General features: G+C 37.4%; 1 protein-coding gene across 2 annotated transcripts in view; it reads left to right on the top strand.

Annotated features, from left to right (window-relative positions):
- Positions 1–26044, top strand: part of EIF5B (eukaryotic translation initiation factor 5B) — a 74394-nt gene that overhangs the window by 42025 nt on the left and 6325 nt on the right. The window contains exons 7-17 of one of the 2 annotated variants that reach the window (XM_061155931.1): positions 1696–1791; positions 2267–2356; positions 4166–4240; positions 7247–7530; positions 12104–12211; positions 12396–12506; positions 16114–16181; positions 16748–16889; positions 24740–24871; positions 25292–25474; positions 25622–25783. In XM_061155931.1, coding sequence (XP_061011914.1) covers positions 1696–1791; positions 2267–2356; positions 4166–4240; positions 7247–7530; positions 12104–12211; positions 12396–12506; positions 16114–16181; positions 16748–16889; positions 24740–24871; positions 25292–25474; positions 25622–25783 — 1451 coding nt within the window. Of the gene's footprint in view, positions 1–1695; positions 1792–2266; positions 2357–4165; positions 4241–7243; positions 7531–12103; positions 12212–12395; positions 12507–16113; positions 16182–16747; positions 16890–24739; positions 24872–25291; positions 25475–25621; positions 25784–26044 lie in introns of both variants that reach the window. The other variant, XM_061155930.1, reaches the window with a different exon arrangement.

The following is a 26044-nucleotide window of genomic DNA, read 5'->3' as shown; positions in this document are numbered from 1 at the left end:
AGTGATAGTGGAATAATTAGACATTTATGTGCAAAAAATAAAACTCAAAATGAAAAACCTAGCCCTCAGTCCCACTCATTATATAGAATTTAACGTGTAATGGATTGTAGATTTAAATGTGAAATATACAACTGAAGAACTTTCAGAGGAAAACATAGAAACTATGAGTTTGTGCTAGGCAGAGAGTGCTTAGTTACAACTTCAAAAGCATAATCCATAAAAGGGATAAAATCATAAAATTGAGGAAGTCCAGTTAACAGCTTCTGCCGTTCAAGAGACCATTGAGAGAATATCAAAGATAATACCTAAAAATCACACATTTGAAAATTGTGTGTGTGTGTGTATATATAAAGATAACTCAGAATTCAACAAGAAAAGCAATCCTATTTGAAAAGGGGCAAAAGGTTGAAGAGATACTTCACTGAGATACTATAAGCATGTTGAAGGAATGCTCGACACCATTGGTGGTGGTTTAGTTGCTAAGTCGTTTCCGACTCTTGAGACCCCATGGACTGTAGCCTGGCAGGCTCCTCTGTCCATGGAATTCTCCAGGCAGGAATACTGGAGTCGGTTGCCATTTCCTTCCATGGGATCTTCCCGATCCAGGAATCAAACCCTAGTCTCCTGCATTGCAGGCAGATTCTTTCCTTACTGAGCTATGAGGGAAACCATTAGGAAAATTCAAATTAAGACCACTATGAGGTATCCCTAACCATTTATTAGAATATGTAAATTTAAAAAAACCCAGCATTTGTCTCTGCCAAATGCTGGCAAGAGCAGTTGGAAGTCTCATATGCTGCTGGTGGGAATGCAGAATTGTAAAGCCACTACAGTTGGCAGTTTCTTACAGATTTAAATACAGTTGACCTCTGAACAACATGTATTTGAATTGTGAGGGTGTTTTTCAATAATAAATACTACAGTACACGATCTGTGATTGGTTGAATCGAAGAATTCGGAACCATGCATACAGAGGGCTGACTATAGGTTATATGCAGATTTTCAGCTACATGGAGGGTTGGCAGCCCAGACCTACATGTTTTTCAAGCGTCAATTGTATGTATTTAATGTCCCATCCAGTCCACAATGTGTATCCCAGAGAAACATTCACACAAAAATCTGCGTGCAAATGTTGATAGCAGCTTTATTTGTAATGTCAAAAACTAGAAATGACTCATGTCCTTTAGCTGTCTATTGAATAAACAGACTGTGGTCCGTCCATAAGTTGGACTACTATTCACCATAAGATGAAACGAAGTATTGATACATATAGTAACGAGGATGATTTGGATCCATTATAATGATAGCCAGACTGTAAAGCTTTATTTCTGTGACTTTCTGGAAAGAGAACATCTTAAGGGATAGAGAACAGATCAGTGGTTGCCAGGGGCTTAAGGATGTGAATAGTGACCTCCCAGAGCAGTCTGGGGTGATGGAACTGTTATGCATCTTCATTATGGTGGTACTTGTGTAACTACAAGCATTTGTCAAAAGTCAAAGAGCTAGACACCAAAAAGATGAAATTCTAATGCATGTTTAAAATACCTCATGTTGAAAAGAAGGTTTTCCATGAATGTTCTTTATATTTTAGGGTGTGTATCTCTGAGGTGAATAAAATGTTACCTTCTTAAATAGTATTTCTTAGGTGACAAGCAAGTAGTATAAACCCTGAACTTTTCCAATTTTATCCTTCAGGTGTTGAAGTGCCATCAAAAGACTCTTTGCCAAAGAAGAGGCCAATTTATGAAGATAAAAAGAAGAAAAAACCACCACAGCAGATGGAAAATAAAGGTTTGCATACAAAACCTGTGATTTAGAAACAGTTTTGCTTGCCTTTTCCCCATAACCTTCAAAATAGAAGTCTTAAAAAGAAATCAAATCAGAATTGCATATTGAAACCAACTTCCTGTACCTTGTTTCATATTAATATCATTCTCCACTGATTCAAATGACAGGTTAATGAAAAAGGACATCTGTTTGTAAAATCTGGGTCCTATGCTATGAATAACTGTTCTTGACTGAAAAAGCATAATTATCATTTTTTTTTCTTTTCTGTTTCCTTCTCAACCTTCTGTAATTATATAGTCTTGTCAGAAAGAAAAACTAGTTTCCGGTTTGTAAAAAACCATAGCTGGTATTAAATGTTTTGTAAACTTACTAAAGAATTTAGATCGTGCTACTGGTTTTTATTCAGTACTTAACAGAGTATCCTAACAGAAAATGCACTGAAAAGTATTGTTACGTTGGTTTCTGTTCCTTTTGTCAGTTTCTGAACCAGTGGAATTAAGCGCTACTGTAGAAGCTGTGGAGCAAGGAGGACCCGAAAAAGAGGAGACACCGCCCCCTGTTGAACCAGGCCAGTAGTGCTCCTGTGTCATGCTTGTCTTGGCTATCACTAGTTTGCGGAAACCAGGTGTCTGGCAGAATGGCCTTCTTACTTTATAGTTCTTTCTTTAAATTATTTCATTTCCTCTGAAAAAATTGTATCGGTGAGACTTGAATCACTTTTGTTGTTTACAGTAGTGTTGGAAGTGTTTTATAGAAAGGATAGAGGTATTTGGATTTTCTCTGATGTTTTTATTTATGGGTCAGAATTCTTAGGTGGTACCAAAAAGACCTAAAATTCTTTGTTTAAATCCTTTGGAAGCAAATTGGGAGCACTTTTGATTAGACCTTTTACTAAGAATCATAAGAATTGGCATTTTAAAATCTTTAGAGGTCAGCTTCTGTTTACTAAATTAGTAAAGAGGATTCAGTTTACTCATTCTATGTGTGTATTTTGAGATTAGAGAACATCTCTGGATTTTTTTCTTTTCTTTAAACATTGTTCTAATTCATGAAACTAGGTGTTGCTGGGAGAGCCAGAGGCTGGCTAAATTGTATGTTTGGTAAAATCAGGAGAATCTCTGGTGTTTACAGATAGGAGTAGGAGTTCCTTTAGAGAACGTTAAGACTGACCCAGACTGGGGAGAGTCTGGGGGAGAGTGGATTCATATATATGCATGGCCGGGTTCTTTTGCTGTCTTGAAACTATCACAACATGGTTAGTTGGCTGTGCCCCCAATACAAAACAAAAAGTTCTATCTTTTTTTTAAAAGATTGACCTACACTTGTGAAAGATACTGGGTTGGCCAATAAATTCACTCAGGGTTATTTTAAGATGTTAGGGAAAAACCCAAATGAACCTTTTGGCTAACCCAGTATTACTGATCCTTTTTTTCTTCCCCTCCTATTCTCAATGTAAAAAGGATTATTTTCCTCAACACACCTCAGCTTAACCTGACATTAAACCTGAGATCAAAGACATTCATGTTGATAGACTTAATGGGAGTTCACTACCTTAGGTGGCAATTTGTAGCAGTAGAAAGAGTTACTAATTTAGGAGTTGTTTAGGGTTCATGTTTCTGACTCATTTCCTCCTCCTCAGGAAAATGTATCCAGGCTTGTTGGCAAGCAGTAATTATGACAGGGAAACAAATACCCCATGTTCCACCCTCCTCATCCTTTCATTTGAGAATAACTTTGCTTGACTAGATCTAAGTAAAAAGAGAGTCATTTTTGTTAATAAGGAAAGTTTATAGTCTTTAAATTCAAAATTATACCTTTCTGGCTATTTTGGGGTTATAAGCACAACATGCTCTTCTTACTTTCAGCTGGAATAGAACTGTAGATTTGTACCTCCAACTGTGTAATTTAAGTAGTACTTGTATGTATTTGAAGAGGTTAAAGCTAAATAAACAGTACAATCTTATGTATATAGTTTGAAGATCAAAAAGAAGATATATGCGAAATTCCATTTGTCCTCAAGAAATGAATGCCATCATGTACCCTCTTCAAGATCTAAAGGAACATTTCAATGAGTTGCTAATATTTTGGACACGACTTAGCGACTGAACAGCAATATTTTACCTCAGATATGAAATCTGGGTTAAGTTTAATATATTGTATTCAAAACATGAGGAAATTGTGAAGCATTTAGTGACAGTAAAGGATTTAGCATGCTAGGTATGTTGAAAAATAGTTGCAAAGAATGAAATTATATACATCTTTTTATAACTAAAGCATTTTTTAAATGTCAGTATAGTTTTCTGCATTTGTTTTTCCTAAAAGCAATCTTAAATGTCTAGATAATTTTTATGTCCTTAATGAAAACTTTGATCCACAGAAGAGGAAGAAGAAACAGAGGATGCTGGGTTGGATGACTGGGAAGCTATGGCTAGTGATGAGGAGAGAGAAACAGGTGAGTAGCTCCTAAGTAAGCTACTGGTAAGTCCATTGGCTCTTGGTGATGTGTCTGTATTTAAAGGAGTAGTCTGTTGATTGTGAAAGCTGCACGCACATTCCTGGAGATAGAGGACAGTCTGGCTCTTTCCATTGCCTTGATTCCTAAATCCTCCACTGGATCCTGATTTTATTAATAAATGGTTTTTCAGAAAGTGACTTGTAGGATAGTTGCCTAGGATTTAGAATGCATTTTGTCTTAGAATGGTGATTTTTACAAATGAGAATAGGTTATTAAAGCTCTTTAACTTAAAACAGAATAATACAAAGATAATACAGACAAGATAGTAGAGTTCCTCTTAATCACTATGAACAAAAAATGATTTTCCTGGTCATTTCTTCCTGGCTTCTATTTTAGGGTTTTATTTGCTGGCTTTCTCCTAACTTTTTGAAGTGACTATTTGGCTCTTTGTTTTTTCAGTCTTTTTTTAAAACTACATATTTTTCTCTAAGCCTGGCTTTAGCCAAATTCTCTAAGTTCTGATATATTGATATTTAAAATTTTCTATTTTGATATTTTAGCCTGTAATTTACTTAAAGTTTATTTCTTAATTTATGAAAATGAGGACTTTACATATCTTTGTTATTTCTTTGTGATCAGAAAAACACATGTTTCTGTCCTTTGAATTGTGTTGACTTAATTTACAACCCAACAAACGGGTGGTTATTTTACATATTTCATGGGACTGGAAAGAATTTATATTCTGCATTAGTTGAGGGCCTTATTATCTATATTTAGTTTGCTAGTTATCTTGTTCAGCTTCTGAGTTTTTTTTCCTGGTATACTTTTCTCTCTCTTGCTGAGGGTGGTATACTTAAATCTCCCATTGTGCTTTTTCTCTGAGATTGTCTTTTTCTCTGAGAGTTATGTTAATTTTTGCTTTATGTATTTTTGTGCTGTATTATTAAATGAATGTAATCTTACATCTTTCTGGTGAATTGACTTTTATCACTTATTTCTAGTAATGTCTTTTTTCTTAAAGTCTACCTTATCTGATGTTAATATAGCTATACCAGCTTTAATTTACATGATTTTTTCTGTCTTTATTACACTTTCTGTATCCTTACACAGCATATAGTTGAGATTTTTAAATCTAGTTTGTCACTTTTTATTTTACCTGGTGTACTTAGCCAATTACATCTAGCATTTAATACAGTTAATGAAGTTTAGTGATTTTATATTTATCATCTTACTCTTCTTAATTGTTCTATTTCTTTTTCTCTCCTTTCTAACTATTTTTTTGGATTATTTGATTTTTTTTTTTTTTAATTCCTTTTTTTGCCCTTTCATGAGCTTGGACGTTTTGTACTTTTCTACTTACTTTTGGTGGTTACTCTAGACAGTTTTAACGTGGACTTCTGAAGTATCAACGTCTATTACCTTCTTTCCAGGCAAGATAAAGACCAGAGAATACATAAATTACATTTGAACAGTTCTCAGTTTATATACCATTGTTCTCATTTACTTTAATTCTCGTTTTAAACGCCAAAAGCTTTAAAACACACACACGTTACAACAATGGGTACATATTGAAGTTTACTCACATTCTTAGCTTTTGTGGTGCTTCTTTTGTTCCTCAATCTCTGACCTTCTGTTGGGGTCATTTCTTCCAACCTGAAGAGTATCTTTTAGAATTCCCTTCAGTATGAATCTGCTACAGAGACTGTCCATATTTGTTTTCCTGAAAAAGCTTTATCTCATCTTCATTCTTTTTTAAAAAAATGTGTTTTCGGCTGCGCTGCGTTTTCACCGCTACATGGGCTTTTGTCTAGCTGTGATGAGCAGGGGCCAACTCCAGGTGGCGGTACACAGGCTTCTCACTGCGGTGCCTTCTGTCGCGGAACCTGGGCTCTAGGGCATGGGGGCTTCGGCGCTTGGGGCTTCTGATCTTTGGAGCACAAGCGTGATAGTTGGAGCACACAGGCTTAGTTGCTCTGCGGCATGTGGGATCTTCCTCAGTCGAACAGAGATCGAACCCATGTCTCCTGCTTTGGCAGGTGGATTCTTCACCTCTGAGCCACCAGGGAATGAATCCCTCATCTTCATTCTTGAAGGTGACATACTAAATGAGAAATTCTTTGTTGTAATTTTATTAATACTTTGATGATACTAGTCCCCTGTCTTGGCTTTTATTGTTTCTGTTTAAAAGTCAGGTGTTGCCCTGAAGTTTCCATGTGTCTTTGTTTTCATCAGTTTTGTTATGATACAGCGCGGTTTGTTTTTATTTTCTCCTGAGTTGTTTGAAACTGTAGAGATAATTTGATAGCAAAGTTGGTGTTTTCTTACTCCAGAGAGAATTTATATGTACATTTACCAGGAGTCTGAGTGAACTAGCAATATAGAATCATCTTATTCCACATTTGGAATTTAGAGAACCTGGAGGTGATCCGTCAGTGATGGGGAGGTCCTGTTTACTTCCTGTTTATCTTTACTTCCACAGTCGAGTTTTTCAGGATTTCACCCCACAGTAAGGACATTACCCATTGTTCGTCTACCTTGCCCCCCTGAAATCCTTGGTAGGCCTGAACCCCCAGTGCCTGGACCCTTGAGCTTTGAGGGGCCTTTAAGAGCACTGCATAGCCTTTCAGCTGCCTCCTCCAGGGCCCGCAGATGACCCTGGGAGGGAGGAAGTACTGAACATTGTGTCCCCCTCCCTGGGTTGCCGTCCTCTCTGGGACAGTGTATCCTGGCTGTGTCCTGGCCAACGATGCTTTGCTTTTTTTATTAGCTTAAGTATGGTTAATGCATTAAATTTTTACTGTTAAAAGGCAGCCTTTACTGTAGTATGTAGACAAAACACTTTGCGTTTATGATGTATGAAAACATTAATTTGGAATTATATAGTAAAATGTTACTGCCTTATTTAGTACAGTTTCGGTATTATTTTGTCTTTAAGGTCTCTATCTTGATAGAAACCTCATTTTTAACTTTGGTTTATTTTGAAATGTCTTTTCCTGAAAGAAGAAAACACGGTGCATATAGAAGTAAAAGAAAACCCTGAAGAGGAGGAAGAGGAGGAGGAGGAGGAGGAGGAGGAAGAAGAGAGTGAAGAGGAAGAGGAAGATGAAGGAGACAGTGAAGGCAGTGAAGGTGAAGAAGATGATGAAAAGGTGTCAGATGAGAAGGATGCTGGGAAAACATTAGATAAAAAACCAAGTAAAGATGTGAGCTCAGAATCTGAGTATGACTCTGATGACGATCGAACTAAAGAAGAACGGGCTTATGACAAAGCAAAACGGAGGATTGAGGTATTCATTTTTCCTCTTCTCTAACTTCTTTCCTCCCCTTTCCTCTGTGATCATTAGAACTTTACAACTAAGGCTTCTATTGAGGAGCAATTTAAAAAATAGTCTTGTATTGGTATCTGTTCAGTTTTTGTGATGCTGAGACATAATAGGTCCTTGACACTGGTCTAACCCAAGGACCTCACTGTTTGCTAAGATGGAATGATGACTGCTTTATCAGTTTTTCCTTTTTTAATCCAAATTTTAGTGTGCTCTTTGAGAGATTTTTTTATAGGTTTACAGAGGTATTCTGAGCTTATGCGCTCTGAGTGTTTGCCTTATGTTTAGTCATTCTGACGCATGTAGTCCCTTCAGTTGTTTAAATCAGGTGGGTTAATGAAGCTTCCGTTTAGTCAAGTTCACATAGCCTGCCACTTACTGTTTTCCCTTCTTAATGCAGTAGACTTCTGCTACTACTGCTAGACTTCAAGAGAAAGTTTTCTCTAGTTATGTCAGCTTAGCATAAATGATACACTAAAAACTAATTTGCTTTGAGGAGGCTAAACTATTTTAAAACTAAACATTGTTTTTAGCTTTCCTTAATTTTTTCATGTGTAATTCTAGCTTTCAGTTTGTGTTTTAATACCTCTGTGTCAGTATTTGCCTTTTCCTTCTGTAAAGTTTAGTTAGGAATACATTTTCCGAATTTCTAAAGGACTAGCAAAGTCTGTTACTGTTAATTGGGATTTCTCAGCCTCAGCACTATTGACATTTTTGGGCCTAAGAATTCTCTGTTGTGGGGGACTGTCCTCTTCATTTTAGGATGTTGAGCACCCTCTAGATCCCCTCCCTTCTGCTGCTTGTGTCTGCTTCTTCCCACAGCACCTGCTTTGGCCAGACATTGTATACTGTGCTTGATGATTTACAAATAGAATGGGTATAATCAGAAAGTAAGAGTTCCCTATTTCTCACTCCCTAGTGAGATAGAAGAACTACCCTTGGCAGTGAATCTGTTTATGAACCTCATGATTTTTTTTTAAATAATTAAAAATAAAGTAATAAATTTAGTGGATGCATTCCACCTCCCGACCCCACCCCACCCCCCGACATTTAACAATATGCTCGGGTCCTCTTTAGCTCAACAGTTTAAACATCGTTCTTGGCTGCACTGGGTCTTCGTTGCTGTGCTCAGACTGTCTCTAGTTGCAGCTCATGGGCTTAAGCTGCTTTGTGCCATGTGGGATCTTCCAGGACCCGGGATTGAACCTGTGTCTCTGCACTATATGGCCGATTCCTCTAGACCCCCAGGGAAGTCCTAGCCTTTTTTAAACGGCTTGGTTGAGATGTGATTTACATACTGTAAAATTGACCCATTTTAAGTTTACAATTCAGTGACATTTTGTAAATTTACAGAGTTGTGCAACCACTCCCATAACTCAAGTTTTAGAGTATGTTCATCACCCCAGAAAGATCCTTGTACCAATCTCCAGTCATTACCCATTCCTGCCCCCAAGCGACTGCTCACCTGTTTTCTGCCTCAGGAGAGCATCTTCTCCAGAAACTTCTTCATAAGTACAGCTTTATATTATGTGGCCTTTTGTGTCCGGCTTCTTTCACTTGAGCCTGTTCATTTGTGTTGCTGTTCTGTCAGTACTGTGTTCCTTTTAACTGACAGTAGTCTGTTACATATAGATATTACCACATTTTACTAGTGTCCATTCACCAGTTAAAGAACATTTGAGTTGTTTCCACGTTTTGGCATTTGTACTGCTGTTACAAAATGGTCTCATAGGAGTCTGTGCGTGGAAATATATTTTTATTACTTTTGAATAAAAACAATTTTTAGGAGTGAATTTTTTAAATCCTAGAAATTTAGCAATTTCTAGGAGTGAAATTGCTAACTCACGTAGTAAATTCATGTTTAGCTTTTTCAGAAACTGCATTTTCAAAGTGGCTCTACAATTAAAGATGCTAACCACTTGAGGGTTCTAATTTCTCTGCATCCTCACTAATACTTGTTATTATCTGCTTTCCCATTGTAACCATTCTAGAGGGATGTGAAGCAGTGTGTCTAACTGTGATTTCAATTTGCATTTCCATGATGTTAATCATTTCTTTGTATGCTTTTTGGCCATTCCTATAATCTTAATTGTTGAAGCATCTATTCAAACTTTTGTTCATTTTTAAATTTTGGAATTTGTCTTTTTATTATTGTGTTGTAAGAGTAGTTCTTTTCATTTTTAGCAGTTTCTTTTTGAAAGGCATACATTTTTAAGTTTGATAACATCTAATTTATTAAGTTTTTCTCTTACTAGAGCGTAAGTTATTCTTCTGGTGTTGTATTGAAGAAATCTTTGTTGAAACCAAGATCATGAATAGTTTGTCCTGTGACTTTATTCTTACAGATTTATACTTTTTGTTCCTTGTATCTTTATGATCTATTTTAAGATAATTTTTATGTAGGGTGTAATGTAAGGACTTAGGTAATTTTTTTAATGATAACTAGCCCTGTTGGTTTAAAAGACGACTCTTCCCCTCTTTGTGTTGCTTCCTTGTCTTTGACAAATCAAGTGGCCAGAAGTGTGAGGGTTTACTTTTGAACTTTCAGTTCTGTTTCATTCATCTGTACATCTTTTCTTGTCAGTACCACACTGTCTTGATACTGTAGTTTTTATGATAAGTTTTGAAGTTGGGTAATGTAAGTCTTCCAACATTGTTCCTCCTTTTTTAGATTGTTTCAACTTCCTAGGTCACTTGCTTTTCGGTTCAGATTTTAGAATCAGCTTGTCAGTTTTTGCAAAAGTCTTCTCATACTTTTGATAGAGACTGCATTGAATCTATAGATCAATTTTAGGGAGAATTACCATCTTATTAATACTGAATCTGCCAATCCATGGAAATAGCTGTCTCTCCATTTATTTAGATCCTTTGAAACTTCATCCAGCAATGTTTTGTAGTTTCAAGAGTATAGGATTTATTTTTCTTTTGTTAAATTTATTGTCACATATATTGTTTTTTTGATGCTCTTGTGAGCAGAGTCACTATTTAATCTTCCATTGTTAGTACAAAGAAACGCAGTTGATTTTTATAGATTGATCTTATATGCTGCACTACACTGAAATTTTTTTACTCCAGTAATTTTTCATAGATTGTAACTAAGCTCATGATGTTTGCTTTTGAGTCATACTTTTTTTTTTTTTTTTAAAGATTTTTATTTATTAGTTTTGGCCGTGCTGGGTCTTCATTGCTGCACACACTTTCTCTAGTTGCAGCGCACAGGCTTCTCCTTGCGGTGGCTTCTCTTGCTGGGGAGCAAGAGCTGTGGGTACATACGGGCTCAGGAGTTGTGGCATGTGGGCTCTAGAGCACCAACTCAGTAGTTGTGGGGCATGGTCTTCGTTGCTCTGCAGCACGTGGAGTCTTGCTGGACCAGGGATCAAACCCTTGTCCCCTGCATTGACTGGTGAATTCTTAATCACTGGACCACCAGGGAAAGTGAGTCATAAATACTGTGAAGCTGTTGTACTGCTCTTTGCTAGTAAACTGCATCTCTTTTTTGGCATTCCAAAATATTTTTTCATTACAGTTTCTATAGAAAGATTCAGTGTCTGATGCTAGAAATGAGAATGTTCTTACAAAAATGGTTTATTAGACAGAAAATAGTTTTGTAAATGACATTACTTCAGACTTCTTGTAGAAGTCCTCCTTCATTTGCATGCCAGCTTTACTTGAAAGGCTGTCGTTTTGAAGAGGAACTGCTGCCTTGTGTTTTTGTTTGGTTCTCAGAAAACTGAAGTATTTAGAAATAAATGCTTCAATAAACACATTGTGGTTCAAGAGGCTTTCTCGTGCTTAGAGGTACCTTAGGAAGGTGGGAAGTGTCATCTGGGTGTCTTAGGCTGAAGCTTGCAGTAGCTGTGTACATTTGTACACTGGATAGAGTTTTGAAATACATTGCTTTAAAATTTTTAACAATTTGAAGTGAAATTTTTTTGAATGCTAGAGTATACCTCTTTTTATATACAACCCCCCCCCTCCCCCGCCCCTCCACAGGGCTTCCCTGGTGGGTCAGCAGTAAAGAATCGACCTGCGTTGCAGGAGACATAGGTTCGATCTCTGGTTTGGGAAGATCCCCTGGAGAAGGAAATGGCTGTCCACTCCAGTATTCTTGCCTGGAAAATCCCATGGAGCCTGGTGGGCTACAGTCCATGGGTCATAAAGAGTTGGACATGACTTAGCAACTAGACAACAGAAAAACAACAACATAAGTTAGAGGTTTTACTGTATAGTAAGTGTGAACAAAATATTTATTATATTCCATTAAATTAACCATGTACAAAAGTGTTCAGGAAGTTTGAGCCAGTATTTTACATCATTCTAATCCATAATTAGCAGTGCTGCTCTGAAATCTAAACAGGTGTCTCCTTGCTCAAAGACTGTAAAGTTCACATTGTAAAATGCAGTTACATGTAGTTAAATCAGCAAACAACTTGTATGCAGGTTGTGGCATTCTCTTGCAAAGGCAAACTAAAGGAAAATGGTAGTGAAGGTTTGAAATATTTAATTTTGTGTGTGGTTTTTTTGTTGTTGTTCCTAGAAACGGCGACTTGAACACAGTAAAAATGTAAATACAGAGAAGCTGAGAGCTCCTGTTATTTGTGTACTTGGACATGTGGATACAGGGAAGACAAAAATTCTAGATAAGGTAAGAAAATGTTGTGTGCCTTGATACATAACTCTTTGAATAACTGAATGATACCTTATGAAAAGCTAATAGAAACTATAGCACACATGGGCAGTTCTGTTTACAAAAAGTAAGCTGCTGTTTTACTGCTTTTGCTTCTTTTTGCATTTTGAAATTTGACTTGGCATCTGCTCTCTTATCCCAGCTCCGTCACACACATGTACAAGATGGTGAAGCAGGTGGTATCACGCAGCAAATTGGTGCCACCAATGTCCCTCTTGAAGCTATTAATGAACAAACGAAGATGATTAAAAGTGTAAGTGCACTATATTTCGTGTGTCTTAATCTCTGACAAAAATTGTTATAAATAATTTTACATATAGAAAAAGGAACAGAATAGTATCACAGACCCATAAGCTCACCGTTCATAAGTAACAAATGCCACGTTGCCCTTCAGGTCTCTTTTAAAGACATAAAGTATTAAATATTGTAGGAATCCTCCTTCCCTCTTGCTCCAAGAGGCAGTTGCTTTTCTCTGTTAAAAGTATGCCATTTCCTTGTTTTAATACTTTTATCATGGGTCTCCATGTTTAAACATTGTGTTTCCTCCCCCACTCTTCTGATTTTATCTCCTATTTCTCAACTTTGGAAGTACTCAGTTTTTATTTATGTTAAATATAATACGAGAGAAAATCACATAAGATTAATGTAAAGCTTAGTGAATCAAACATCGTTTGTGTTACTCAGCTTCTGGGCAGAACCTTGCCAGTTTGTTCAGAAGCCTTGTGTCCCTTTTCAATCCGAGTCTTCCTCTCCCACCCAGGATTAGCTTTTAAAGTCATCTCTAAATGTTGATATTCCAACCCCATTATTTGATTACTTCTGCAGAGTCCTTATCTACTGTTCGGTTTCAGAGTGATGGGATGTGGGGGAAAGGCCTGATCCTTCACCTTTAAGTCCCAGCTTTTCAAACAAAGAGTGGTTTGGTTTTATATTATTATAAACTCATGGATTTCAACCTCTTTATACTGTGTTTTAATCCATTTCAGTTTTTACTATGCCAAGGTAGTTCCATCGTTCCAGGAGTGATTGGCTTCTGTGTTTTTGATACTGTTCAAGTGGTCATATTTGTCTTTGGTGGCCTCCATGCGCTCTGACGTAACACAGCGTGTTGTCACGTGCTGGGGTCTGTCTCCACTCTTTGCTCCATCTCAGCTCTGTGTTTAGAAAGGCTCTGAGCGGGTCACTGCAGTTTCTGTTCTGTTTGTTGGAAGTGGTTTTATGAAGCTTCTTTTCTGGTAGATTCCTAAAGGAGTAATGGGAGTAATATTGCTTGAGTTCTTTGAACATTGAAGCGTTACTTTGTGGCTTTCATCCTGGAAAATCAGTTGGCTGCATGTAAATCCTTGGTTCCCTTTTTCTCTCCTTAAATGTATTGACTGTTATTCCAGTTTCTTCTCACATAAAGCATCACCTTTCTTTTTTTTTTTTTTATTAAAAAAATTTTTTTTCCATTTATTTTAATTCATTGGAGGCTAATTACTTTACAATATTGTAGTGGTTTTTGCCATACATTGACTTGAATCAGCCATGGATTTACATGTGTTCCCCATCCCGATCCCCCCTGCTGCCTCCCTCTCCATCCCATCCCTCTGGGTCTTCCCAGTGCACCAGCCCTGAGCACCCATCTCATGCATCCAACCTGGGTTGGTGATCTGTTTCACCCTTGATAGTATACTTGTTTCAATGCTGTTCTCTCTGAACATCCCACCCTTGCCTTCTCCCACAGAGTCCAAAAGTCTGTTTTGTACATCTGTGTCTCTTTTTCTGTTTTGCATATAGGGTTATCGTTACCATCTTTTTAAATTCCATATATATGCATTAGTATACTGTATTGGTCTTTATCTTTCTGGCTTACTTCACTCTGTATAATGGGCTCCAGTTTCATCCATCTCATTAGAACTGATTCAGATGAATTCTTTTTAATGGCTGAGTAATATTCCATGGTGTATATGTACCACAGCTTTCTTATCCATTCATCTGCTGATGGGCATCTAGGTTGCTTCCATGTCCTGGCTATTACAAACAGTGCTGTGATGAACACTGGGGTACACGTGTCTCTTTCAGATCTGGTTTCCTCGGTGTGTATGCCCAGGAGTGGGATTGCTGGGTCATATGGCAGTTCTATTTCCAGTTTTTTAAGGAATCTCCACACTGTTCTCCATAGTGGCTGTACTAGTTTGCATTCCCACCAACAGTGTAAGAGGGTTCCCTTTTCTCCACACCCTCTCCAGCATTTATTGCTTGTAGACTTTTGGATAGCAGCCATTCTGACTGGCGTGTAATGGTACCTCGTTGAAATGCAAATTGATTTGCATTTCTCTGATAATGAGTGATGTTGAGCATCTTTTCATGTGTTTGTTAGTGAGGTTGCCTTTTAGTCTTGACTCTGGAGAAAACTTAGCTCCTTAAAGCATCACCTTTCGAGCTTTAATATAAGCTGGCTTTCATCCTCTTATAAGCTGTGTGGTCTTTTGCATCTTGGTATGGTTGTTCTGGGTCAATTTTCTAGTTATATGGTGTTCCTTTTTAGTATATAGTTGAAAATTTTTATTTTAGGATAGTTTTCTTGAATTGCAGTTTTCTGAATTTGTAATTTAAATTTGATTCTGGTGGTGTTTATCTGTTACCTGTCTGCGTTAGCTCCTGAGGAATTATAATAGCTTATTCCATCAGTTTTCTGAACCTGAAACCTGGTGTTATTTCAGAACATAGTTAAATAGCATGATTTTTATTAGGTCAGTATTAAAGTTCTCAGGATAACCTTTATATGACAATTGTAATTATATTGTTTGTATTCCAGACAGTGAACTGAAAGTAATCATGGCACATTTTGATTTAAGACCACCAGAATGCAAAATTGAAATGTTTTGTATTTGATTCATTTTGACCTAGATCCCTAGATAAGGTTTTGGAAAATCATTTCAAGATGGACAAAAGTATAGATAAGCAAAGTGAAAAAAGTTCTGTGTGTGTGTGAGTGAGAGATTTGTTGGTCGGAGCTACTGTTCAGGTTAAAAGAGGATGTCCATATCTCAGTTCAGTGCAGTTCAGTTGCCTAGTCATGTCCGCCTCTTTGAGACCCCACGGACTGTATCACACCAGGCTTCGCTGTCCATCACCAACTCCTGGAGCTTGCTCAAACTCATGTCTGTCAAGTTGGTGATATCATCCAACAGTGTCATCCTCTGTCATCCCCTTCTCCTCCTGCCTTAATCTTTCTCAGCGTCAGGGTCTTTTCTGATGAGTCAGCTCTTCACAGCAGGTGGCCAAAGCGTTGGAGCTTCAGCTTCAGCATCAGTCCTTCCAGTGGATGGATACTCAGGTGTAATGCTGTTTCCATTCGTTCATGGACTTTTGTTCAGAAAATCAAGTCTTTATAATGACGTTTGAATAAAGCAGGATATGAGCGTAATTCTTTACTGTTTTAATATACTAATTTTCTTTTAAAACATACTTTGGGGTGTTTTTCAGACTTTATAATTGCTCTAAAATTGGACCAGATAAATTTTCCAAACACTGAGAACCTCTTCTGTGTCAGCTTTTTATAGATAATCACTCTCAGATGACTCCTCTGTCATTTGTTCCTTACGAGTAATCTGTTCAGTTTTAGACTACATCAAAGTTAACTTAACAAGGGGACTTTTTCTCATTTCACTTTTTTTCCTGCAAAACTCCTTTTCATATTAATGAAAATGTTAACAGTTGTGCTTTGCTGGTTGACTCACTATTTTAAAGCAGTTCATTTGGAAAAGGAAGTGCTGTTATTTTGAAGTTCCTGGCAGAATAATTGTCTTGTAAAGATGCTTTTGTTGTTTTGGTTCTGTGTTAAGTAAGCTCTCCACTTTTCCTACTTTTTCTAGTTTGATCGAGAGAATGTACGGATTCCAGGAATGCTGATTATTGACACTCCAGGGCATGAGTCTTTCAGGTAAGAGTGATTTGTGTCTTTTGTCAGCAGGCACACTGCTTGAAACCATTAAGTCTCAACACTCAGTGAGTGAGGACTTCTAACTAGTCATTAACCTTTGTGTGCTACTTTGGTTCTGCGGTCCCTGTAACTGCCAGCCCTCACAAGTCAGTGCGTCACTCACTTGTTAGTAGCACTTTATTTGGGTACTTGTTTTTTGTAGAGAGAAGTCTTTTCCATTTTGAAAGAGCAAATCTTAGTACATGCCTGGTCTATCTCCTATGAAACCTGTTACAGGTGGAGTTTTATTCTGTTGCCTCTTGACCATGTTCCTTAGTGCAAAAAACTTGGTCAGTTAAACTGGCAGAAATAATGGAGTAATTTCTGAAACTAAGTCATTGCAACTGATGGTCAGTTCACTGTCAGATAAGCATTTCGCAAGTTAAGGGCTAATGCCACTTGAATTTAATGCATGTACTTCATTTTGTTCTTTTTGTGTAGGTTTTACAAATAAGTGAAAATTTTAAATTTCTTGGAGTAAAAGTATTTAATTTCAAGATTTCTATTTATGTGTCCTTTTCCAACAGTAATTTGAGAAACAGAGGAAGTTCTCTTTGTGACATTGCCATTTTAGTTGTTGATATTATGCATGGTTTGGAGCCCCAAACAATTGAATCTATCAACCTTTTGAAATCTAAAAAATGTCCCTTCATTGTTGCCCTCAATAAGGTAAGCTCCTCTTCTGAAAAATTAAGTCGTGAAAATGTGCTTATTTTTTTATGGTTAAAATAACATAACTTTCATATAAGAAAACACACTCATGGTAAGTGTACAGTTCAGTGTATGTGGACAAAATTACACACACATACAGCCACCATCATTTAGAATATAGACTTAATGTCCATATTCCCAGAATGTTCCCTCATGTTCTTTTAAGTCAGTGCGCCCCTTCTACACCCCTGAACACCAGCCTTCTTTCTGCCACCATAGACTAGTTTCGTCTGGTTTATAGTTTCATGTTAATGGAACTACACAGTGTGTGACCTCTTTATCCATGTTGCTACATAGGCCATAGATTGTTCTTTTTATTGTTCAGTAAGATTTTATTACCTGGTTAATAACGTCTTCACCATACTTCATCCATGCATCTGTTGAAGGATTCTTGGATTGATTATAGTTTTAGGTTATTAATGAAGCAGCTATGAACATTTTTACACAAGTCTTTGTGTAGACATTTATTTTCCTTTACTTGTTGTAAATATTTAGGAATAGAATTGCTGGGTCATATGGTAGGTATATATTCAGCCTTATGATAAAATGACACATTTTCCCAAAGAAATGGTACCAATTTACATTTTTTAGCCAACAGTTAAGAAGAGTTTATTTCTACACATTCTTGCCAACACTTAACCCCTGCCTGCTGCCACTCTGATAAGTGTGTAGTGCCAAAGTGTACCGTTTCTGTTTGCATTTCCATGATGACTAATGGCATCAAACATCTTTTTGTATACTTACTTGATTTCTCAAGTATCTATTCAAAATCCTTTGCTCATTTTTTATTAGATTGTCATCTTGCTCAGTTTTAAGAGTTCTTTTTATCATTGATATAAGTCCTTTGTCAGTTGTGTGTGTTGCAGATATATTCTTATAGTCAGACTTCATAGTTTTTTTTTTTAATGATGTTTTTTGAAGAGAAGAAATTTGTAGTTTTAGCAAAATTGATTTATGAGAAAATTTTTTATAATTTGTTGTTTGTATTCTATACAGTAACCTTTTCCCACCCCAAGTTCATGAAAATTTTTTTCCAGTGTTGCTAGATACTTAGCATTTAGATCTGTGACTTTAATTTTGCATGGTATAAAGTAGAAATCAAAGTTCACTTTTTTCAAAATGTATATCCACCTCAAAATCCCCTTGTGACAAGGTTATTCTTCCCCCATTGAATTACTTTGCAATCTTTGTTAAAAATGACCAGGTACACATTTGTTCTTAGTATTTCTCTTCTCTTCCACTGACCTCTATGTCCCTCCTTACGCCACTGCTTCCCTGTCTTGATGATTGTAGTTTCATAGTGATGTCATGAAAGCAGATGGTGGTTAAGTTCTTCAACTTCTTATTTCTCAGATTTGTTTTGGTTATTTCAGGGTCCTTGAATTTCCATATAAAGTTTAGAATCAGCTTGTTATTTTCTGCAAAAAACCTTCTGGGATTTTTATTGGGGTTGTATTTGTAGGTAAATTCTGGGAGAATGGACATTTTAGCAAAGTTGAGTCTTCCAGTCAGTGAACACGGTGTCTGTCTCTCCAGTTACTTTCTCTCAACAGTATGCTATAGTTTTTTATGGTCTGTGTGTTGGTCATATTTTACTAGATTTTCCCTAATATTTCATGCTTTTGGTGTTACTGTAAATAGCTGTTTGGATTTCTGATCATCAGTTTTAAATAAAAATACAGTTGATTTTTATATATTGACCTTTATCCTGTGACCTTTTAAATTCAGTAGATTAGGCCTAGGGGCTTCTTTTGTAGTTCATGTGGAATTTTCTGTAGTTTGCCAAAAAGTTCATTCAGGTTTTCCAGGTTTGGGGAAAACCCAAATGAACTTTTTGGTCAAGTCAATACATGATTATGTAATCTGCTGATGAAAACTTTTATACTTTTTCCCTTATCTGTATCCTTCATAAATTTTTTTCTTCTGTATTGCACTAACTGGATCTTCTAGAATATTGCTGAATAAAAGTGATGACAGACATCCTTGTTTCTTCTCCATCTTAGGGGAAAGTTTTCCATTTTTTACCATGAGGTAAAAAGGACATTCCCTTCTATTCCTAGGTTACTTAGTATTGTTTTTTGTTTGTCTTGAGATGGTTGTTGATTTTTGTCAGATGCCCATTCTCTGTCTCTTGATAAGCTCATGTGGCTTTTCTCCTTTATTCAGTAACAGTGAGAATTCCTGTTGATGTGGAGATTGGGGGACTTGACTTACTTCTTGTTATTAAAACTTTATTATTTTTAGAGCACTTTTAGATTCATAGCAAAATTGAGGGGAAAGTACCCCTGTCTTCACACATGCAAAGCCTTCCCCATTATTGACACCCTGCACGGAGGAGATACCTTTGTTACAACTGATGAGCCTCCGCTGACGCATTATCACTCAGACTTCATGGTTCACTCTTGGTGGTGTTATACTCTCTGGGTTTGGACAGAGCTGGAGGAGACTGACCACTAAGCCTTCTTCACAGACCCAGCCTCACTAGGTGACATTTGGAAACTGAATTCTAAGTTCATCACTTTTTTAGAAGAGATATAAAGATTCTCATTAAGCTCTGATCAGTACCAGTTGTAAGATGGAGTTGTTTTGTATCTTTTCTAAGTCATAAATCCTGTTAAATAGTAACAATAAGAATTTAGTGAGTGCCTGCTGCATACCCAGCCCTTACCATATATTCCAACCACTGTGTTAATTTTGGAGAAAGACTGTTTTGTGGGTTGCTTAGTTCAGTTTGAACTTACAATAGTGTCCATGTCTTTTACTGTATAATGTGCACACCTGATAGACCATTTCCTTCCACTTCATTTTGTTAGTTTTTTTCCTTCTAGGAGTTTAACTGTGTTTAATCCAATTTCCTTAATTTATTAAGGTCATTTGAATGTTGCTTTGTTCAAATGCAGGCAGGTCCTCCCTTAGGAGTTTTCTCCCAGACCGTACAAGCCTGTGCTTTTGACTTCTCACCAGAACGTGGTTTGGCCATTGGTGGGCAAATCTGAATTAAGCAAGCACAGTGACTCTGGTCTTGTTGTGTCCTGGAAATCTCTATTTGCTCCTTACTCCTAGAACTTTCCTAGAAAAACTGACAATCTTAACAGGACCTCAACCTGCTCTTCTGCTGTAGGCACCACCTTAGTCAACTGACTGTGTTTTGTTGTTTTGTTATTTCTGGAGAAGCAGCATCCTGAGAGCTCGGAATTGCCAGAGTGGGACAGTGGTTAAGAGCTTGGCATTCAGGGTTTGAATCCTGGGTTCTTATCCTGGCTTTACCACTTCAGACTTAGAAAAATGGCCTTAATTAGCCTCTTTTTGCCTGCAGAATAGAGCATTATTGAATTTTTGTAAGAATTAGAGGTGATAAAATATGTCAGGTCTTAAGACTAGTATTTTATCAGAGTAAGGTTCAAAATAGGTTAATTATTATCAAGTGGAAAAGCTGTAACATAAGTATTTTTATTCTTTCTATAAATTTGCTTTTTCCTTATTTTTAAAGTGTTAGTCATTCAGTTGTGTCTGACCTTTTCAACACCATGGACTATAGCCCGCTAGGCTCCTCTGTCCATGGAATTTCCCAGGCAAGAATACTAGAGTGGGTTGCCATTCCCTTCTCCAGGGGATCTTTCCAACCCAGGGATCAAACTCCGGTCTCCTGTATAGCAGGAGGTTTCTTCATTGGGCCACCAGGGAGGATTGAGGTAAAATTTATATACAGTGTGAAATTGAGTTTTGATAAATGTATTCATAGATACTTATCTGTTTTTCTTTAGTCACTAAGTTTTGTCCAGCTCTTTGCAACCCCATGGACTGTAGCCTGCCAGGCTCCTCTGTCCATGGGATTCTCCAGGCCAGAATACTGGAGTGGGTGCCCATTCCCTTCTCCAGGCATCTTCCCAGCTCAGGGATTGAACCCAGGTCTCTTGCATTGGCATGTGAGTTCTTTACCCCTGAACCACCAGGGAAGCCCACATCTTTGTTAAATAGCCCAAATTAAGACATAAAACTTTCCATCACCTCAAAAGTACTAGCGTGCTCCACTCTAGTCTAATTCCCAGCCCCTTATAGCAATCACTGTCCCAAATTCTATGTCCATTGATTAGTTTTGCCTGTTCTTCAATTTCATGTAAGTCAAATTTGACAAAATACAGTCTTTTGTATCTGGCTTTTTACATTTAGCATTATGGTTCTGTGAATTCATCCATGTTTTTTGAGGGTGTGAGAAGCTTATTGCTATTTTTAAAATAAGTCTTAATTTTTTAGAACAGTTTTAAGTTCACAGCAAAACTGAGGGGAAAGTAGAGATTTCTGATACACTCCCTGCCCCCACACATGCATAGCTTTTCCCATAGTTGTTCCCATGATCAACATACCCCACCTAAGTGCTACCTTTGTTGCAACTGATGAACCTGCGCTGACACACTCAAGAGTCCATAGTTTACCTTAAAATTTACTCTTGTTATGGTGCGCGCTCTGGGTTTGCACAGGTGTGTCGTGTATCCACCAGTATAGAATCATACATTGTTTTCACTGCCCTAGATATCCTCTGTGTTCCACCTGTTCGTCCCTCTGCCTCCCACCCCTTGTCAACCACTGATCTTACTGTCTTCCTGGTTTTGCCCTTTCCAGAGTAGTCATATGGTTGGAATTCTATAGTATGTATGTAGTCTTTTCAGATTATCTTCTCTCCGTTAGTAATGTGTTAAAAGTTTCTTCCATGTCCTTTTTCTATGACTTGGTATAGTTCTTTTCTTTTTAGCACTGAATGATATCCCATTGTCTAGATGACCCATAGTTTATTTATCCATTTACCCGCTGAAGGACATCTCAGTTTTGATAATTAGGAATAAAGCTGCTATAGCCATTTTGTGTGTGCATAAGTTTTCAACTCTTGGGTAAATAACAGTGGAGTGTGATGGCTAGGCTGTTTGGTCAGAGTGTTTAGTTTTTGTAGGAAGCTGCCTAACTGTCTTCCAGAGTATCTGTAGCATGTTGTATTTCCACCAGCAGTGGAGGAGAGTTCCCATCGCTCCTCATCCTCACCAGCCTTTGGTGTTGTTTTGAAATTTGGCCATTCTAATGGGTGTGTGCTGTGCTTCGTCGTGTCCAAGTCTTTGTGACCCCATGGACTGTAGCCCACTAGGTTCCTCTTTCGATGGGATTGTCCAGGCAAGAACACTGGAGTGGGTTGCCGTGCCCTCCACAAGGGATCTTCCCCACCCAGGGATCGAACCGGGTTCCCCTGCACTGCAGGCGGATCTTTACAGCTGAGACACCAGGGACGCCCAGTAGGTGTGTAGTAGTGTCTTGTTTCAGTTCGTATTTCACTGGTGACGTAAGATGACATCTCTTCATGTACCTGTTTGCCATCTGTGTATCTTTTTTGGTGAAGTGTTTGTTAAGCATTTTGGCCCATTTTAAAAATTGGATTCTTTGTTTACTTACTGTTGAATTTTAAAAGTTATTTGTATATTTTAGATATTGTTCCTTCATCCACATGTTATTTTGCCAATATTCTCTTCTTTGTTATCTGTTCTTTGTTATCTCACTGTCTTGACTCTGTTTCACAGAACAAAAGTTTTTAATTAAGTCTAGATTATCAGTTCTGTTTTTCATGGATCATGCCTTTGGTGTTGTATCTAGTCATCACCATGGCCAAGGTCATCTGGGTTTTCTCCTGTTTAAAGAGTTTTAGAGTTCGGTGTTCTACATTTAGATGATCCCTTCTGAGCTAACATTTTTGTGAAGGGTGTGAGATTTGTGTGTCTCTTCAGTGTTTTGCCTGTGGACATCCAGTTGGTCCAGCACCATTTGTTCTTTACCATTGCCTTTTTAAAACATTAAACCAACTTTTTCATTACTTGAACAACACCCATTTGGTCATAGTATATTTTTTATGTTTTGCTGGATTTGATTTGCTAACTTTTTTATGTGGGAAGATTTTTGTGTCTGTCTGTGAGTGATTTTGATGTATAGTTTTCTTCTAATATCTTTTGTCTGGTTTTCAGAATAATGACCTTATAAGATGAGAAGTATTTCCTCCTCTGTTTTCTAAAAGGGTTTGTATAGAAATATTATTCTTTAGGTATTTGATAGCATTCATTAGTAAAGCCACATCAGCATGGAGTTTAAGTAAGCTGAGTTTATTTATTTTTATACTTTCCTTTTGTTAGTATAGAAATCTGTGTCTTTCAGAGAACCAGCTTTTGGTTTTATTGATATTCTGTACTGTTTGTCTGTTTTGTATTTCATTGATTTTAGGGGTAGGTAATTTTTATCATTTTTTTTTTCTTTCTGCTTACATTTGTATTCATTGTTCTTTTTCTGGCTTCTTAAAATGGAAGCTTTCAGATATTTTTTTCTTTTCTAACACAAGCCTTTAAAGATATGCTTAGATGTACTGTGTTTTTATTATCACAGGTAAAAATATTTTACAAATAGTTTTGTTGATACAGAATTCTAGGTTAAAAAATTTTTCTTGCCCTTCATCATCATCACTTTCTGGCTTTTATCTCTACTCATTCTTTGTTCCGCAGTGTGTAATGTGGGATTTTTTGGATTGCTTTTTTTTTTTTTTTTGGAAATGAAATTATGGTTTGTTAATTTACATAAAAATATACATTAATGAATAAATTTTCAAATTTTTAAAAAAACAAAGTCTGAAGCTGTCATTATTGGGATTGCTTTTAAAAAGGCTTTTTAAGAATTTTGTCAGTGAGATTATGTAATAGTTTTCTTTATCCTTCAGTCAGTTTGATTTCCTTAGAAAGTTCTTGGTCATTATTTGTGCAGTTATTTTTCTGCTCTCTTCTCTTATTCTTTAAGTGTTTGATAGAATTCTAGAGCTTCTCTAGACCCTGAGTTACTTCTGTTAATATTGTTTTATAGAAGTTTTCTTTTTCTCCATGATTTTTTTTCTATGTGCCTCAGTTGGGGTAGTTTTTATTTGCTATATCTTATTTGCTGATCTTTGGCATTGTGTCACCTGCTTCAGTTCAATCAGGGATTTTTTTTTTTTCTTTTTAGTTCAGATTTTATATATGTATATATACACTTTTTAGCTCTACGGGTTTCCTTTAAAGTCATTGAGTATATTTATAATAACTGTTTTAAGGCCCTTGGATGCTAGATGGGGGGCCTCCCTGGTGGCTCAGAGGTGATGCTAATTATATTTCATCGTTGTCATTTCTGGGTCTGTTTCTACTGATTTTCCTTCTTGTTAACATTCAGATTGGTCTGCTACTTTGTATTATCACCCTAGACTGAGCCAACATATGATGGTTTTTTTGTTTTTACTGTTAAATAATCTTCCTCTTTATACCCATTTATCACTCTTGAAAAGTGAGAGAACATAGATTATTAAACAGATTTAACCCTAATTTGAGCAATAAAACAGGTAATGGTGGAGTGTTCTCTGAGGTAGGAAATAATTATTGTCTATTTTCCATGTTTTTCATATGTCATTTTCCTGGTGATGTACTTGGCTATAATTAATACTTTTTTCTGTCAGCTACTTAACCATTTTGGAATTCCAGCATATGTTAATGTTCCTAGGATATTTTGGAATAAATGGCAGCCTCTCATGAACTGGTTGGAAGCCAGGGCAGTGTGGTACTTCAGTTTCTCATTAAGAGGGGGTGCAGCTAAGCACATGATTGAGACTTTTGGTTCCATGAAATGTCTGAGTAGTACACACTCTTCCACATGTGTGTGATACACATTTGGATTTCCTGGAGCTTTTACATTAACCTTAGTTATTAACTTGCTGAGCTTTGTGAGTGCTTTAGAAATGGTTCTTACATAAAAAAATGTTCTAGATCGATAGGTTGTATGATTGGAAAAAGAGCCCTGACTCTGACGTGGCTGCTACTCTGAAGAAGCAGAAGAAGAACACCAGAGATGAATTCGAGGAGCGGGCCAAGGCGATCATTGTGGAGTTTGCACAGCAGGTCAGAAAGCTTCCCTTCTTTACAAGAGAGCACATCATAGGAGATTTTTTCTTCTTTTGCCATGTCTTTATAATCAGGCCAGTACTTTGATTGATACTGGTTCTGTTTCCCTATGAATGGCATGTAGCATTTTTCATTCTCTTCTCTTCTCCAGTCTCCTTTTAAATTCTTTATTTCAAAGACCTCTCTTTGCAGTCTGAATTTTTAACATTTAAATAAATGTTAAAAACCAAGCTGATTGGAAAGAAGCTGCTTTTCTGTACGATGATTAATACCTCCAGGGTTCATGTGATCCAGGTGTTGGTGAGGAGTTTTCAGAACGAAGAGCCATTGTTCATCCAGCTTCCAGCTAGTGGTTTCTGTTCTGGAGACCTTCCTCCCCAGCTTGGCCTGTACCAGTGACTTTGCTTTTATGTCTAGGGGCTGAATGCAGCTTTGTTTTATGAGAATAAGGATCCCCGCACTTTTGTGTCCTTGGTACCTACCTCTGCACATACTGGAGATGGCATGGGAAGTCTGATCTGCCTTCTTGTCGAGTTGACTCAGACCATGTTGAGTAAGAGACTTGCCCAGTGTGAGGAGCTGAGAGCCCAGGTGATGGAGGTAATGCCAGCTATTCAGTTTAATCCACCCCGCCGCACCCCCCGCCCCCAGCAGGGGTTTTCAGGTGGGGCCGTGGACTGCTCTCGATTTAATCAGTGTGGTTCATTGTAGCCTGTGTTTCACCCCATTTACAACAACGTCTCTTAGGTTAAGGCTCTCCCGGGAATGGGCACGACTATTGATGTAATACTGATCAACGGGCGTCTGAAGGAAGGAGACACGATTATTGTTCCCGGAGTAGAAGGACCTATCGTCACACAGATCCGAGGCCTCCTGTTACCTCCCCCCATGAAGGAGTTAAGAGTGAAGGTGAGTCAGGGTGGTGAGCATCGGCACACAGGACTTGCACAGAGAAGTTCTGCTGGGGTTGTTCCTCCCTTTGAGAGCCACCTACTTTAATACACACACACACCCCTCACTGGTTAAATTCCAGGTGTCTTCATACAGAAAGGACCTTCTATTAGAGTAGAGATTTGAGAAAGTTCTTACTTAACAGCAGAGTTCCTCATAAAAATCACAAGCATGTTGTTTTGGTTCCACATAGCTGCTATCTAGTTACTAGCATTAACT

This window comes from Dama dama, chromosome 11 (assembly GCF_033118175.1).
Source record: "Dama dama isolate Ldn47 chromosome 11, ASM3311817v1, whole genome shotgun sequence".
Classification (NCBI taxonomy): domain Eukaryota; kingdom Metazoa; phylum Chordata; class Mammalia; order Artiodactyla; family Cervidae; genus Dama; species Dama dama.
Note: the sequence above shows the minus strand (reverse complement) of the source record. Positions and strands in the feature narration are given on the sequence as shown.